Below are 18,549 nucleotides of genomic sequence, written 5' to 3'. Positions count from 1 at the left end.
AATATGATCTATTTAAAATCAAAGGCGCTGCCGCCGCTCAGCGACAATAATCGGCATTCGGCATTTTGCCGAAAATACTATTCGTTGAAGCCTAATTTATTTCAGTTTTATGTAATTTTTTGTGTAAATTTTTTACGCTTATTGAAGGCAACCGAACAGCATTTTATACTTGGTCCCAAGGTACGCTACGCTTCTGAATCACTTTTTAAAATAATATATTGATTTTTAATTGATTAATTTGCTTTTTTTACATATATCGGGAAGTCTCGTGAAAGTATTATGTAAGAGCATTAGGATTAGCTTCTAGTTTTTAATTATATTTAATATTAGGAATATAGTTTATACTTATATTTATTTATGATAGTTACTTAATTTTATTGGTCACAAGATCAATGAATCTCGTTTTATTTCGCATGTCCAAATTTATATAATCCATGTTCTGAGTTCGGAATTCGAATTAGTGATGTCTTCTATGGGACAGTTTCATCACTGTAGTAAAAGAATAAACCTGGCATGACTTCATGATCCTGAAGATTATTTCATGGAAGTAAGTACGGCTCCTAGATAAAAGAAGAGTATATTTGGTACGGCTATTTATTTTAATCGTTTCGTTGGTGCAGTGCGGACGTTGATTGAACTGTTGTGCTAATGTAGAACATTATAAAGTATTCTGAGTGGACTGTTATGGTTGTTGATCGTTTTGTGAAGTGAAAATTGTGTTTTTTTTTTGTTAAGTAAATGTGTTAAATGTTTCAAAAAAAAAATTGACGCTGGGAATTGCGTATAGGTGAGTTGATAATTTCATTAATTTTAATCTATATTTGTATAAAATATTTATAACTATATAAGATAATTCATAAGTTGCCTCTGAATAAAAATTTGTTTTGCACAAGATAAAAATAGATTATTCTGTGCGAATAGTAGGAAGTAAATAATTATTAATATTGATGTATAACATTATAGAAATGTACATGTGCTTCACTAAAATATACATTTCTTTTGGAATATAATGCTTGGTTTTCGTTTCCTGGCATTTCTTTCAATATTTGCATTCAATAAACAATATTTCGGCATCATCCATGTTGTAACTATAGAGTGGCGGGGATAATGAAAGGCCAGCAGGGGATCCTGATTCAAATTTCTCGACCTAAAAGGCGGCGAACTCAGAAATATTTTTAATTGAATATATAGACCTGCGTCAATTTTTCTGCATCGATTTTATATAAATCAATTCAGTAGATGTTGATTTTATCTATTTTACTTCATTGCGATTGAAGTTAAATCAGTATTTTTCTTTACAACTACTCTCGTCTAACAATAAGAGAAGGAGGCGAATGGTCTGTAGTGAAACATATACAACATGTGATTGAGTACTCTGAAAATCTCGACGTTTATTAAAATTAAACTGATTGTGAGTACAACATGACGATTTTTGCCGATTGTCCCCATCAAGAGCATTTGCCACGGGCCACAGATGGTATGGTACGACAATGGCCATTGATGGCCATCAACTTTTTAGTGATTTTATAATTGTTTTTTTTTGTCCTCTACTAAAACGATTGTAAACGAATGCATATAGCTTGGCTTGAATAAACAACCTATCAGCAGAAATTAAGTCTAGTCAAATACGATTCGTATATCCTACCACATATTGTAGATCAAAAATTAATTACCATTTGCATATAATTAACTTCCCATAGGGTAAGTTACAGTAGTGGGCCGAAAATCAAAAATGAATTTTTTGCATATCTTCAAGTTTCAGAGGTTTCTGAACATTTTAGCATACCTCAGAAAAAATGAATGTCTATGTGTGTGTGTTTTGTATGTCCGCAATTTTTCGTCCACGTTTTCGGGCGCATGAATCAACCGATTTGAATGGTTCAAAAAAATATTATTCGAATACTTCTTTATGGTACGGAAAGTTCCAGTAATTTGCCTTAAGGCACGATGGCATACACCACTAGTTTTGTTACATCATATCACATAGGTCAGTATACGTTGTGTATCATCGATACTTAATTTACTAACCAAAACAAAAGATTCTATAATAAAAACTATGTTAGCCAGCGACTATATAAGATAAGCCTTCCATGATAATTCATCATGATTAATCTCTTTTATCTAATCAGATAAAATACTTCTTAACGAAGTTATGGAAACCATTTTTAAAAAATTATAAAAAGTTGTTTCTGAATTCGTTGAGTTGACTCTCAATTAATTCGAAATTATTGTATCGAAAATGTATCTTCGTAAATATGATATTATTGTGCATGTTATGCAATTTGTTTTGAAGAACATACATTTACAATAATATCTAAATTTATTTTCTGCAGCATGTTACAGTTATAATCAATTTCCAATAAGCATAGAAGATTGATTCCACTGTTATTATAATTACTTACAATTAGTGTCGTGATGTTTTATCATTCCACAGTAAAATGTAATATCGTTTTTTATACGTTTCTGGATGTAAATTTCGCTTTACGAATTGCTCGGCTTGTTGATTTAATTTTTTAAAAAAGATCATATAATAAAAATGGTAAAAAATAACTAATAATATTTTTTTTTATTCCGAGTTTGAATTTTTTTATTGTAAAACAAAAAAAATTATTGTTTTAATTTACGGGTCGCATTTAATTTTTCAAAATTTTATGGCTCATTACACAAACATGATAATGACAAAAAGCTGAAACTTTCCGTACTAATTACTAATTGTTTTTTTTAAAAAGATTCATTTTTCTTTTAGAACTATGAAAAAAAACGATTTTTTAGATTTTTATAATTTAAAAACGACATTTTGACCTCCAAAGCCGCTAGACCTGCCTTTGCAAAATTTTCATTAATTCTTCACTTTGTCAATACAAATAAAATGTGTTTTAAATCTTACAATTATGACTCTCCGTTTTCTCAAAAAATCAATTATCATTTTTGGCACTTTTTGCCCCGTATCTTCGAATCGGCTCGTCCTGCCTTCACCCGAAAACTAACCAGCACGTTTCCTTATCAATATGATTCGAATGTTTCTTTAATTATTCAAATCGGTTGATCGGTGTTCCGACGAAAGTTGGAGTTGCTTTTTATCTTATTCATTATGATATGTTTTAAAAGAAATGAATATGAAAATGTTTGAATTTGCTACATGATTTAGGTAAAAGATTGGAAGTCATGGTTTACCCAAATATTCGTGATAAGTTGGGCTATGCCCTGGGCTCTTGGCATCCTTCAGATCGAAGTGCTAGAGCAGTTCTCATACCATGGAAGGACGTTTTTGATATGGGCGAATTTATGGCGTTTTTACTTAAATATATAGTACCTAAACTTCAAGCAACGTTGGCTGAGTTGGTAATTACCAGAACTCAACAAAACTTAGGTAAAATCTTTATACATATAAACACGTATCTACAATAAAATCAGAACATTTCTTTAACTTGCAAATCTATTTTAGAACTTTGGAATCAAGTCTGGGAGTGGAAAGATTTATTATCAGTACCATTAATGGCACAATTGTTAGAGAAATATTTCTTCCCGAAATGGCTTCAAATGTTGACAATGTGGTTAAATGAATCACCAGATTATCATCAAGTATCCAACTGGTACTCTTATTGGAAAAGTTTACTTAATGAGGATATGCTAACACAAATTAATATAAAAGGTAAACTGAAAATCAAATCATGAACAATTGTGAACTGTTTATAATTAATTTTACATCTATTATTTTTAACTTTTTGTAGGGTAAGTTATAGTAATCGCAAAAAAATCGAAAATGAACATTTTTGTATATTATTACAAAGGTTTCTAAATATTTTGGCATACTTTAGATACAAATTTTCGTCGACTATTTCGGGAACACCGATCAACCGATTTGATTGATTCAAAAAACATTCGATTCGTATAGATGTGGAGACGTACTGATTAGTTTTTGGTATAGGCAGGTCCAGCCGTTTCGAAGATACAGAGCAAAAAGTGCAGAAATTCCGATTAGATCCTAGCCAACCGCTCATAGTGTTGCGCGTGAGCATGTCGTTAAGCTGAGTTGGTTGGCGCGTCACCGCAATTTTCATTCGCGTTAGTAGATAAAAAAGTCAAAACTGATCGGGTTCTAATCCCACGTTTGTAATATTAAATTTTTTTTTTTAAAATACTTTTTATGTTTGTATAGTTGATACTACACGAACTATTTGCATATATTTCGCGAACGAAAAATTGATGCGTTTGAAATAAAATATGTTCATTCTAACAATAAGTCCGGTTATTGTTAGATTTTGTTTATATATATTTCATTCAAACATATATAAACAACGTCGTCTAGTCTAATAAGTTTTTGCATTTTGTCTACAAGAAACAAATAATGAAAATTCTAGTTTTTGTAATATTTATTCTTAGACATTTTTGTTGACTGATTATTTTTATTCTTTGAATGTTACTGTACGGTAAGTTCCAGCAATTCGCCTTAAGGCACGATGCCATGCGCCCCACTAGTTTCATTAAGCAATGTAAATAAATACAATCTGTGAAATTAAACTTTCTATATAAAATGAATATTTAGCTTAGCAATGAAAAAAATATAAATTTGCGTCATATTTAATCTCTTTTGAGTATTTTTACGGGATTTGACCATATATTTTTTATTTCCAGAATATTTCAGAAAAGCCTTAGAAATGATGCATCGTGCTATTGGAGGAGGTATGCCTGAAACAACATATAAAGAACGCGCTCCGTCTCCAAAGACTTTACCAGCATTTAGTGCAGATGTAAGAAAATTTAGAGTTTTATTTACAATACAAATTTTATAACTTCAAACTTGAGTTGTGAGAACTGATTTCAAATCTAATAAAGATTTCTTCGATTTTTCAGAAGATGGGTATTGCTTCACTAGGTTTTCGAGAAATTGTTGCTCAAAGATGTTCGGAACATGGTATTTTATTCATGCCTATGATGGGAAGGAGATACGAGGGAAAACAATTATATAAAGTTGGGAACATATTTTGTTATATAGATAGAAGTGTACTGATGGTATGTTTGGATGGGGTTACGTATAAACCCATGGGTCTGGCAGAAATGATGGAACGCGCTGCCTAGATGATAATTAAAGTTTATGGATGATTTTATTATTTATGCAATGTATTTGTAGTGTATCTAGTAAATTTTTATTTTTTATTTATAGTATAATATTAAATAAGATTTTATAATAAATTAAAAAAATTTATTTATTGAATAATATTTTCCATAGCATATGAGCTTTCAAATTTTCAATTTATATTCATTCTTGAATTGATATCTTGTTTATAATAATAATAATATATTAAATAATAATGTTGGATAATTTTATTATGACTAGGAACTTACAACTCATCTTGATATTCAATATAGATGAACTTGATACTTTCGACATCAAATTACTTGTTCGCGAAACCTGATATTTGAAGTTTATTTATTGACATTACTTAATAAGCTGTAAAAATAGTCATTCATTCAATTTTTCTTAGATAATACAGCTTTTATATATTTTTATGTGATTTAAGTATTTATTAATTAATACTTCCCAAAGGAAAAGTTTGTTTTTGCTTTAAGATCCGACTTGCTAAGTTTGTTTCCTTTTTTTTGATACCAACGATCGATAAAGTACAAATGTATGTATGTGTTAAAGAAATAAATGTTCTAAAATTTTACATTTGGTCAATCTTTTCTCAAAAACGGCTGCTCTGAATTTAAAAATTTAAATGCCATTTGATGGAATTCGATAAGAATTTTCTTGTTTAATAGTTCTGCACGACGACCGGCTGAGCAGTTTTTTTTATTTGTGCATAGTTTTTCGTTAACGTTTTTGCCAAAAATCCTGAACCAATTTTGAAAATTCAAAAATATGCTTTGTGGTAAAGATTGACCGGTATATTGAAATTAATTAATGAAGTTATTTTTTTATTTTTTAATTTATTTTTAATGAAAATTTGCAGTGATCGAATTCAGATTCTTAACGTAAAAAGTAGTTTAATTATAAATCTCCATTAAAGTTATAAATTAATGGATTTGCACCGTTTACGTGTGTAGATGCCGCCTTATCTATCGTATTACTTTTCCGGGGACCATAATGCGTGTAGGCAAGAGTTATTAAATAAATTCGAAAAATGCAGAAACTTCGGAAATACTAAAATTATCATCAGCTATAAATAATTTAGTGTTCTTGCAGAAAAAGACACAAATGATATTTAACGTGTATTCAATCTAAATTGTGCAACAAAGTTTTTTGGGAAAAGTAGCAGATTATTTTGAATACATATTTATTTTAGGCTTACACCGAATATTCGGTTAATATTCGGTATTCGGTATATTTGGCACCTTTTTTAGTATTCGGCCTAATACCGAATACGTACTCTCTTTTATCGGCACCTTTTTTAATATTCGGCTTAATACCGAATATATACTCTTCTTTTAAATATGATCTATTTAAAATCAAAGGCGCTGCCGCCGCTCAGCGACAATAATCGGCATTCGGCATTTTGCCGAAAATACTATTCGTTGAAGCCTAATTTATTTCAGTTTTATGTAATTTTTTGTGTAATTTTTTTACGCTTATTGAAGGCAACCGAACAGCATTTTATACTTGGTCCCAAGGTACGCTACGCTTCTGAATCACTTTTTAAAATAATATATTGATTTTTAATTGATTAATTTGCTTTTTTTACATATATCGGGAAGTCTCGTGAAAGTATTATGTAAGAGCATTAGGATTAGCTTCTAGTTTTTAATTATATTTAATATTAGGAATATAGTTTATACTTATATTTATTTATGATAGTTACTTAATTTTATTGGTCACAAGATCAATGAATCTCGTTTTATTTCGCATGTCCAAATTTATATAATCCATGTTCTGAGTTCGGAATTCGAATTAGTGATGTCTTCTATGGGACAGTTTCATCACTGTAGTAAAAGAATAAACCTGGCATGACTTCATGATCCTGAAGATTATTTCATGGAAGTAAGTACGGCTCCTAGATAAAAGAAGAGTATATTTGGTACGGCTATTTATTTTAATCGTTTCGTTGGTGCAGTGCGGACGTTGATTGAACTGTTGTGCTAATGTAGAACATTATAAAGTATTCTGAGTGGACTGTTATGGTTGTTGATCGTTTTGTGAAGTGAAAATTGTGTTTTTTTTTGTTAAGTAAATGTGTTAAATGTTTCAAAAAAAAAATTGACGCTGGGAATTGCGTATAGGTGAGTTGATAATTTCATTAATTTTAATCTATATTTGTATAAAATATTTATAACTATATAAGATAATTCATAAGTTGCCTCTGAATAAAAATTTGTTTTGCACAAGATAAAAATAGATTATTCTGTGCGAATAGTAGGAAGTAAATAATTATTAATATTGATGTATAACATTATAGAAATGTACATGTGCTTCACTAAAATATACATTTCTTTTGGAATATAATGCTTGGTTTTCGTTTCCTGGCATTTCTTTCAATATTTGCATTCAATAAACAATATTTCGGCATCATCCATGTTGTAACTATAGAGTGGCGGGGATAATGAAAGGCCAGCAGGGGATCCTGATTCAAATTTCTCGACCTAAAAGGCGGCGAACTCAGAAATATTTTTAATTGAATATATAGACCTGCGTCAATTTTTCTGCATCGATTTTATATAAATCAATTCAGTAGATGTTGATTTTATCTATTTTACTTCATTGCGATTGAAGTTAAATCAGTATTTTTCTTTACAACTACTCTCGTCTAACAATAAGAGAAGGAGGCGAATGGTCTGTAGTGAAACATATACAACATGTGATTGAGTACTCTGAAAATCTCGACGTTTATTAAAATTAAACTGATTGTGAGTACAACATGACGATTTTTGCCGATTGTCCCCATCAAGAGCATTTGCCACGGGCCACAGATGGTATGGTACGACAATGGCCATTGATGGCCATCAACTTTTTAGTGATTTTATAATTGTTTTTTTTTGTCCTCTACTAAAACGATTGTAAACGAATGCATATAGCTTGGCTTGAATAAACAACCTATCAGCAGAAATTAAGTCTAGTCAAATACGATTCGTATATCCTACCACATATTGTAGATCAAAAATTAATTACCATTTGCATATAATTAACTTCCCATAGGGTAAGTTACAGTAGTGGGCCGAAAATCAAAAATGAATTTTTTGCATATCTTCAAGTTTCAGAGGTTTCTGAACATTTTAGCATACCTCAGAAAAAATGAATGTCTATGTGTGTGTGTTTTGTATGTCCGCAATTTTTCGTCCACGTTTTCGGGCGCATGAATCAACCGATTTGAATGGTTCAAAAAAATATTATTCGAATACTTCTTTATGGTACGGAAAGTTCCAGTAATTTGCCTTAAGGCACGATGGCATACACCACTAGTTTTGTTACATCATATCACATAGGTCAGTATACGTTGTGTATCATCGATACTTAATTTACTAACCAAAACAAAAGATTCTATAATAAAAACTATGTTAGCCAGCGACTATATAAGATAAGCCTTCCATGATAATTCATCATGATTAATCTCTTTTATCTAATCAGATAAAATACTTCTTAACGAAGTTATGGAAACCATTTTTAAAAAATTATAAAAAGTTGTTTCTGAATTCGTTGAGTTGACTCTCAATTAATTCGAAATTATTGTATCGAAAATGTATCTTCGTAAATATGATATTATTGTGCATGTTATGCAATTTGTTTTGAAGAACATACATTTACAATAATATCTAAATTTATTTTCTGCAGCATGTTACAGTTATAATCAATTTCCAATAAGCATAGAAGATTGATTCCACTGTTATTATAATTACTTACAATTAGTGTCGTGATGTTTTATCATTCCACAGTAAAATGTAATATCGTTTTTTATACGTTTCTGGATGTAAATTTCGCTTTACGAATTGCTCGGCTTGTTGATTTAATTTTTTAAAAAAGATCATATAATAAAAATGGTAAAAAATAACTAATAATTTTTTTTTATTCCGAGTTTGAATTTTTTTATTGTAAACAAAAAAAATTATTGTTTTAATTTACGGGTCGCATTTAATTTTTCAAAATTTTATGGCTCATTACACAAACATGATAATGACAAAAGCTGAAACTTTCCGTACTAATTACTAATTGTTTTTTTTAAAAAGATTCATTTTTCTTTTAGAACTATGAAAAAAAACGATTTTTTAGATTTTTATAATTTAAAAACGACATTTTGACCTCCAAAGCCGCTAGACCTGCCTTTGCAAAATTTTCATTAATTCTTCACTTTGTCAATACAAATAAAATGTGTTTTAAATCTTACAATTATGACTCTCCGTTTTCTCAAAAAATCAATTATCATTTTTGGCACTTTTTGCCCCGTATCTTCGAATCGGCTCGTCCTGCCTTCACCCGAAAACTAACCAGCACGTTTCCTTATCAATATGATTCGAATGTTTCTTTAATTATTCAAATCGGTTGATCGGTGTTCCGACGAAAGTTTGTATCCGCACACACACATACATACATACACACACATACATACATATACACACATACATCCATTTTTGCTGAAGGTATGCCAAAATGTTCAGAAACCTCTGAAACGTAAAGATTTAAAAAAAACATTTTCGACTTTTTTGCTATTACTATAGAACTTACCCTACGGGAACTTAATAACAACAAATTGCATACCTATCCAATTGATATCAATATAATCATTCAAATTGCATAATAAACTATATTATACTGGAATTTACAAATATATGATATTGAAAATAATGGAAAATTCTATGAAAAAACTTCAAGATATGGTACAATTAAGGACAGTAAGGAAGGGATGAATAAGTTAAATAGTAAGTAATGACTCATTTAACATGATATTTATGGAAATTTAAAAGATAAATTATTGGTTATTATGAAGTTTGGAAGTCTGTAATTATTGTATAAAAAAATATCATCAGTTAGTTGTTTTACCAATCATCTTAACATTGATATTGTCACAATCAGTGTCCCTTTCTAGAAATCGTTTAAGTGACTTCATAATGTAGTTTTTTATTTCGAGTTATTTGCTTTTTTTGTGAATTATTTTGTTAGAAATAAGGTACCGGGTCTCTTATATCTTCAAGAATCAATTTTAGCATAGAAAACAATTGACAATACTTTATCTGATATATTTGGAAGAATACCATGCATTGGTTAATAAACTATTGAAAATATCATAAGTTTGTAATATTTACTAGAAGGCATGCGATTCTTTAAATAAAACTTATTTCGTTCAATAAAAATCTTTTGCATAGTAGGAATAGGAATGTTGAAGCAGATAATTCATAAGTAATTCAATAAGAAGCATATTCTTCTGTAAATGTTTATTGTTATTTTATATTCAGGTTTATTATTTACTTATTTACATATTTTTTAATGAACTTTTGAATTTCCGGGTGGCTCAATTTTGCATATACACCAGGATTTCCAGGTCGCGCGCATCCTCGCCTCCAGGATATAACTCCTACTTGAACTCGTTTTTCGTCTACAAGTGGGCCACCGCTATCACCATGACAAGTATCTTTTTGTCCTTGAGGAAAACCAGCGCACATCATACTGAAATAATTTATTAATTTGAATGATTGAAATTTTATAAATTATCCGAATAGATTTTTTTGTTTCATTTCATTGATTAGTAATAACTTATTAATATCTGTTATATAAATATAATCTGATAAATCAAATATTTATTAACTTCCCGTAGGGTAAGTTGTTGTAATCGTCCAAAAATCGAAATTGAAAATTTTTGCATTTCTCGACGTTTTGAAGGTTTCTGAACATTTTTGGCATACCTCAGAAAAAATGGATGTCCGCATTGTTTCGTTCACGTTTTCGGGCGCACGGATCAACCGATTTGAATGGTTCAAAAAAACATTCGATTCCTATTGATAGGGAGATGTGATGATTAGTTATTGGCAAAGGCAGGTCCAGTCGTTACGGAGATACGGAGCAAAGAGTGCAGAAAAATAGAAATAGAATTTTTGAGAGAACGGAGCATCCGATTTGGATGATCTAAAAATAATTTAATTAGTAATGATTGGGAGAAGTGGTTATTAGCTTTTGGCAAAGGCAGGTCCAGCCATTTCGAAGATGCAGAGCTAAATGTGCAAAAAATTGCAGTTTTTGAGAGAACTAAGGGTCCGATTTGAATTTTTTAAAGAACTTTCTGTTTGTTTCAACAAAATAATTGCTTTTGGAAAAAAAATTGTTTCTATTTTTTTTTCTTTTTGAATTTGTTTTTTGTATGTTGAAAATAATTCAGATTTTGATTTTAATTCTGTTCTAATATACTTTAAACAAGTAATTTCAACTTTGCAATTCAATTTATATAATTCTTATAAATATTAGACAATGTTACAACATTTATAAAAATTTATTTGAATACATTTACAAATATTCTCGATCATTTCGTTACGGTACGGGAAGTTTCAGCAATTTGCCTTTAGGCACGATGCCATGCACTATTAGTTTTCATTTCATTGATTAATGATAATTTATCAATAGTTGTTTCATAATCTGATAAATTAACAAATATTTATTAACTTCTTATAGGGTAGTTATAGTAAAGGGCCGAAAATCTAAAATAATAATCTTTGCATATCTTCAAGTTTTGAAGGTTTCTGAGCATTTTGGCATACCTCAGAAAAAATGGATTTGTGTATGTGTGTGTTTTGTATGTCCGCATTTTTTCGTCCACGTTTTCGGCCGCACAGATCTACCGATTTGAATAGTTCAAAAACATTCGATTCCTATTGATAGGCAGATGTGCTGATTAGTTACGGAGATACGGAACAAAGAGTTCAGAAAATAGAAATCGAGCTTTTGAGAGAACGGAGCATCCGATTTAAATGTTTCAAAAAAAATCAATTCGTAATGACGGGGAGAAGTGGTGATTAGTTTTTGGCAAAGGCACGCCCAGCCGTTTTCGAGATACCGAGATTTGAGAGAACTAAGCATTCGATTTGAATGATTATATAAACTTTTTGCTTGTTTTGCAAAATAATTGCTTTTAAAAAAAATAATTCCAATTTTTGTTTCCATTTTTTTTTTAAATTGTTTTGTATATTGAAAATAATTCAGATTTTAATTTTAATTCTGACTAAAGTTGATTCATCATTATATACTATAACTCTGAATATATAATTATAACTTTGTAATTCAGTTTAAATAATTCTTATAAATATTAGACAATATTACAGTATATATATATATATATATATATACTATTTGAAAACATGAATATTCGTCGAACATTTCGTTACGGTACGGGAAGTTCCAGCAATTTGCCTTAAGGCACGATGCCACATACAACTAGTTTTTTAATAGTTTTGATGTATAACTAATAACGTAGAATGAAGTAAATCACAATGCGGTGATGAATAAATCTCTTGGACCAATAAAATCTGATACATCGATTTAGTAGAAATTATTAGAATTTTCAACATTGCCATAGACCCCTCACTTTCCATGTACATTTATAAATACTTTATTACCCCCCCCCCTTTCATTTCGTTGTCCCTGCAATTTTTTTACCGCAAACATGGATTCTTTGAAAGTTGTCCTGGACCCCTTGTAGTCCAAATGGAATCACTGATTTATACCATCCTTTTATTAGACTTTCAATTGCGTTATTTACTAGTGATGCATAGCATTGTGCCTTAAGGCAAATTGCTGGAACTACCCGCACGAAAAATATTTCAAAAAGATTCAATTTTCTTTTAGTAATGTGAAAAATCGTTTTTTTGAGAATTTTAAAACTTTTGAGAAATTTTGAAGTTTTTTTTGAAGCAATCGCGAAACGTTAGCTGCGTAAAGTGAAATGAAATATCAAAGCGCCTGGGCGCTGCGTCGCAGCATAACGAATAAATATTGGTACGGAACCCACAGAAAACTGAACGAAAATTGTTCTTATTATTGAAATATCTATAAAATATGTGATAATTTCATGTGAATATGTATAATGATTATTTTTGACTGCCAAATGGCATTTTTTTACTATTTTCATTGTGTATCCGAATCATCCTCTCCAAAAATCAATTCAAAGAATGAAGAATCATCAATTCTTCAATAAAACGTAAATAAAATGTAATAAATTTAAATTTATATACTTGACACTTTTTGCTCCTCATCTTCGGAAAGAATGAAACCTGCCTTTGCTAAAAACTAATGAACACGTCACACGTCTCCTTCATAATAGTAACCGAATATTTTTTGAATCATTCAAATTGGCTGATCCGTGTTCTCAAAATCGTCGACAAAAAATTGTATACGCACATACAAACACACACACACACATACATACGTCCATTTTTTCTAATTGTAAGGTATGACGAAATGTTCGGAAGCCTCTGAAACGTAAAAATGTATAAAAAATTTCATTTTCAATTTTTATGCGATTACTATAACTTACCTTACTTTAACGTTAATTAGTTTTCAATATCCAATTTGATTATCACTAAAAATTTATTCAATAAGTTAGATTTACTAGATAACAAAGATATTTTCAGTGCTACCATCAGTATAAAAATTCTTTCTGATTTTTAATTAGTTTAGGTCGTTATTATGATATATAAAATATTTTATTTTTACCTGTCAGAAATGATGTCATTGTTAATAGCATGACTGTTCTTGCATTCTTGACTTGAGTAAGCTTTAACTTTAACTTCTTGCAACTTTGGCGAAATTGGCCCCCATTCCTACAACAAAACATAATTTACTGAATAACTAAATATTACAACTAGATTTTAAATTATTTATAAATATATTTTAATGATTAATATTACACTGCAAATGCATAATCATTTTTAAAACTTTATATGCGACATTATAAATTAAAAATTAAGATCTTCTATTTATTTAGTGGTACTTATAAAAGAAAATTATTAATACTAATCGCACATAGTACAAAAAGTTATTTTAAATATTTTTGTAAACATGAGAATTTTTTAACTAGGTGCGAGTGGCATTATGCGTTAAATCAAGTTGCCTGAACTTTTCCGATTTGTGTATATTTTCAAAATATTATTTTGTTTAAATATGTCATAGAAACATCAGAGCTTGAAGGTCATAAAAGCTGATGATTTTATTTAAATAAGTACGTTAGTTTTATAGATATCTATCTAAACTGCTGTTTTATCTTTACGCGGTAAATTTTATTATTATAGTTTCTGTAATGGCGATTATTTTTATTGATGCAGCAATTCCCAAACGTATTGTTTTTTATATTTCTAAGAAAAAATCGTTGTCACTACTGCTTGATATCAGGCTGTCTGGGTCGAGTATCGAACTTGAGCCTTCGATTGAAATCCCACAGCTTTGACCACTAATTCACGTGTTAATGATCATTGGTTTAAAAAATTTGAAAACCGTTCCATAGATATCAGTTAATTATCATGCTCATTAGTTTATGGTTATTCAGCTTACAATCTTGATTTGATTTAAAAAGTTCAAGACCTGTTCGAAAGATATTGTTGGGAATCGCGATCATTAGTTTTTGGTAGAGATCGGCCGCTTCTTCGTAATAAATATTGCATTTTTTTTTTGATAAAACTGTATGACAATAGAGATCCCAGTCTGCAGAAATACTCAAATATTACAGGAGTTCAAAGGGCGATTGAATAATAAAAATCTATCGATGTTTAAAATTTCGTTGCGCGCTTAAGCGATTTTATACAGAATCTATGTCTATCGTGCATATGCACATTCTTTTGTAGGTTACTACTGATCACAGGTGACGTCCGCACTTAAATAAAATAGATTTCTAGAAACTTAACTAGGTGAAATGAAATGTTTTAAAACAATTAAATTTAATTTATATAATTCCATTTATTAGAAGCATCAATTGGAAATTGTATTGATTACTTGTTAGTGAAAACGAAAATTAAATCTTCGTTTCAATTGAACATTACCTAAATAGCTGAATCTCAATTCTAATTGATTAAGTCGATTACGTATACGTAGTGGGAAGTTCATGCAACTTGCCTTAAGTGGTTATATGCAGTTATAATTTTCTGAATATTAAATTTTCTTAATGTACATATATTTAAGAACACACACAGAAAATTTCATATCATTCTGGTGAATATTTTCGAACTTACACGCAAATTTGAAAAGAAAAACACGGCTGAGACGGAAGAAAGTAGTTAGTGATCTGGCAAAAAAAATAAAATACAGGAAAACTTAGTTACATGTGATTAGACTGTTCAGTATTGCATTCTGATAAAAGTGTTTAAAGCAATTTCTGAAAATGTGAAATGTGAAAATTGTTTCAACCGGTTTGAAAACTGTGAAAAATTTAACTCATGTGTTTTACTTTCCAAACTTTAAACGCGTTTTTCTCGGGATGGTGTTTTCAAAATCGGTGACCAAACGTAACTCGAAAACGGCTAATTTGATTAGCCCCAAACATTATCAGGTTCTTCTTAAATATATTTTTGATTTTGTGAATAATCGAAGATTTTTCCTATCTAATCCAAACTTTAAACGCGTTTTTCTCGGGATGGTGTTTTCAAAATCGGTGACCAAACATAACTCGAAAACGGCTAATTCGATTAGCCCCAAACATTATCAGGTTCTTCTTAAATATATTTTTGATTTTGTGAATAATCAAAGATTTTCCTATCTAATAAATATTTTGAATTTATGAACAATTCAGGTAAAAAACCGATTTTTTCAAGTATTCCGACATTTTGTCAAACATTATTATTTTGCTTATTATTACTGGATTTATAATTTTTCAATGAAATCTTTTGGTTTTTTAATTTCCGATGATTTACTTCAGAGATAGTGTGGTCTCCGCGAAACGTGTTTTTCGAGAGGTGCTCCCGCAGATCTGCTGTTACTTTCTTTTAATGCATATTTTTTATTTAGGTTTTTTCGGCTTAATAAGTGTATATAATCCCCTAATGCAAAATGCTACTTACAAGTAGGTAAATTATTAAATTCTGTTTAAAATAAGATGTAATAACACTTGCCTTCGTGGCGCCCATCCAGTTACACTCAACGTTGCTCCCTTCGGTACTTCTTTTCCGATTGTATTAATTTTACAGGAGTTACAGTGCATGGAGTAAATGATATTGGCCCTTGATCCGTAAAAGTGCAACATCAAAATCATCTGGCACTGCTTTATTATATTTCGGATGTTTTATAATTTCAATAACATCATACACTTGTCCTCCATCATTGTGAGTGCTAGTTCCAACACGAACAGTTAAATCTTTCGGTGGACTTTGTTTGCTAGAATGGAGAAGAGATTCTTATAATGTACAATACACCAACTATTATATGATTATTTTATATTTGCTTACTCTGCAACGCACTGAGAAGAAGTCAGCACCCAATCTTTAGCAATGATTGAACCACCACAGAAATGTTGGTTATTACTTTGAACTGATACTTGCCACCCATTTTTTGAAATACTTACATCATTGCCACCAACGATTCGATTTTGTACTTCCGCGCCTAGATAAGAATATCACAATTTAGTGTCTAAATAAGATTCAAATTCCGTTTCCCGTTTAGCAAATATTTGTTAACAATTTACTTACTAAAGCAACAGATGAAACTTGCAAATAATGCGCTTAATAAAATAATTCGCGCCATGATGGGAATTTTGCACACTCTGTTTGACTTAGTTTATCAATCGGTTTATATTGATACTCTGACAATGATTGAAAATTGATAAGATTTCATTTATATCTATTTACACAGTTGCATATGAACATCTTAAGATGAACTCATTCATTACAAGGAAAATTTTAAATACATATTAAGTAATTCAATCTAAAACTAGTGGTTTATGTCATCGTGTCTTAAAGCTTATTGCTGGAACTTCCCGTACTAAAAATTATATTTTTTAATAAAGATTATTTTTTTAAACTTTGAAAATTTGGTTTTTTGATAATTTTGAAAAAAATTGACTTTTTTGAAAAAAATAGACTATTTTGGAAAAAATAAACTTTTTTGAAAAAAAAAAGAATTTTTTTCATATTACCTAATATTTTCTAAAAGAAATACACATATTGTGCATAAGAATAGAAAACTCAATAATTAATATTTACCACAATAGATATTTTTGAAGAAAAAACAATTTAAATGATTTCTATATAAAATAATTCATCATAAATCGCAATTTCAAGCCGCATTTATATTTTTCAAAGTTTTAAAGTAATTCGTTCGTTGATTTTACGAACTTCTGGATGAATAAATTTGTTGTTTTTTTATTGACTTATTGACTTATCACCCAGAATGTTCAGTTTTTTTGCCAAACTTGTTTTTTTTCATAAAATTTGAATATCTATTTGTTCCCACGTCTCTTGTTTATATGAAATATTTGTTTTACGTTTAGCTTACAATAAATGAAAGATAAGTTTAAACATTCCAATATTAGTTTTTGGTTTTTTGTTTCTCTATAGAATATAGAGCTGCTTCTTCGAAAATTGTAGGATTTTCCATCTTAAATCTGCCTTTATCTATAATTGCAACTTTACGTGGTCAATGTTGGAAATAGTAATATCAATTTGTGTTCGATAACTATTCACTCAGATAAGTTTCCAGGAATGTGAAGCACTTGATAAAATATAGGATAAAAAAAAATACCGATATGTATAGCTATCTCATCAATTCTGATTTGCTTTTCAAACTCTAGCTGTAAGTGGAATTCTGTCTTAAGGCAATTAGGGCATCGTGCCTTAAGGCGAATTGCTGGAACTTTCCGTACCAAAAATAATTTTTTTAAAAACGATTAACATTTTTGAAAAAAATTTACTTCGAAAAAATAAGATTTTTGAAAAACTATAATTTGGATAAAAAATTACTTTTTTTGAAAAAAAAAAATTAAAAATTTTTTTTTTAAATTTTTTTTTTTTTGAAAAAAAAATGTTTTTTTTATTTTGACATATTTTGGAAGATCTGAACTTTTTTTCAAAGCAATCGTACTGCTTTAACTGCATAGAGACAAAATATAAAGCGCGTAAGCGCCGCGTCGCTGTCTAACGAGTAAACATTGGTACGGAACCCATAGGAATGTAAACAAAATTTATGCTTATTGTTAAAATCTCTATAAAATATCTGATAATTTGATGTGCATATGTCTAATGATCATTTTTGACCGCCAAATGGCATTTTTTTGCTTTTTTCGTTAGATCTCCGAAACCGCTAGACCTGCCCTTATGAAAATCAATTTTCATCTTGTCAATACAAGTAAAATGTTTTTTGAATTATTAAAATCGGACGCTCCGTTCTCTTAAAAACTGAGGTACCGTTTTTGGCACTTTTTGCCCCATATCTTCGGGACGGCTAGACCTACCTCCGCTAAAAACTAATCAGCACGTCTCCTTATCAATACAAATTGAATGTTTTTTAAATTATTCAAATTGCTTCATCCGTGTTCCCGAAATCGTCGACGAAAATTGTATCCGCACACACATACATACACGCACACACACACACACACATACATCAATTTTTTCTAAGGTATGCCAAAATATTCAGAAACCTCTGAAACGTAAAGATAT

At 29.8% G+C, this 18,549-nt stretch overlaps 1 protein-coding gene and 1 pseudogene across 1 annotated transcript; one reads left to right on the top strand and one right to left on the bottom strand.

The window, feature by feature from the left end:
• Positions 1-1,422: 1,422 nt before the first annotated feature.
• On the top strand, positions 1,423-5,079 carry LOC113365370 (septin-interacting protein 1-like). The gene is made up of 5 exons (XM_026606945.1): positions 1,423-1,477; positions 3,149-3,370; positions 3,446-3,652; positions 4,636-4,751; positions 4,855-5,079. Exons 1-5 carry the CDS (start codon positions 1,423-1,425, stop codon positions 5,077-5,079), a joined length of 825 nt encoding a protein of 274 aa, XP_026462730.1.
• Positions 5,080-10,352: 5,273 nt separating this feature from the next.
• On the bottom strand, positions 10,353-16,636 carry LOC113365361 (annotated as a pseudogene).
• Positions 16,637-18,549: the final 1,913 nt, after the last annotated feature.

This window comes from Ctenocephalides felis, unplaced genomic scaffold (genome assembly GCF_003426905.1).
Source record: "Ctenocephalides felis isolate EL2017-DRISC unplaced genomic scaffold, ASM342690v1 CF-g0.4_SCAFFOLD_00454, whole genome shotgun sequence".
NCBI lineage: Eukaryota > Metazoa > Arthropoda > Insecta > Siphonaptera > Pulicidae > Ctenocephalides > Ctenocephalides felis.
The sequence above is the reverse complement of the archived record's forward strand: the minus strand, read 5'-3'. Positions and strand labels throughout refer to the sequence as shown.

Bases quoted from the DNA above. Each gene is read 5' to 3' on its own strand.
- LOC113365370 (XM_026606945.1), top strand. From the start codon at position 1,423: ATGACGATTTTTGCCGATTGTCCCCATCAAGAGCATTTGCCACGGGCC. The intron at 1,478-3,148 runs GTATGGTACGAC...TACATGATTTAG, and splicing joins TTTGCCACGGGCCACAGATG to GTAAAAGATTGGAAGTCATG. The intron at 4,752-4,854 runs GTAAGAAAATTT...TCGATTTTTCAG, and splicing joins TACCAGCATTTAGTGCAGAT to AAGATGGGTATTGCTTCACT.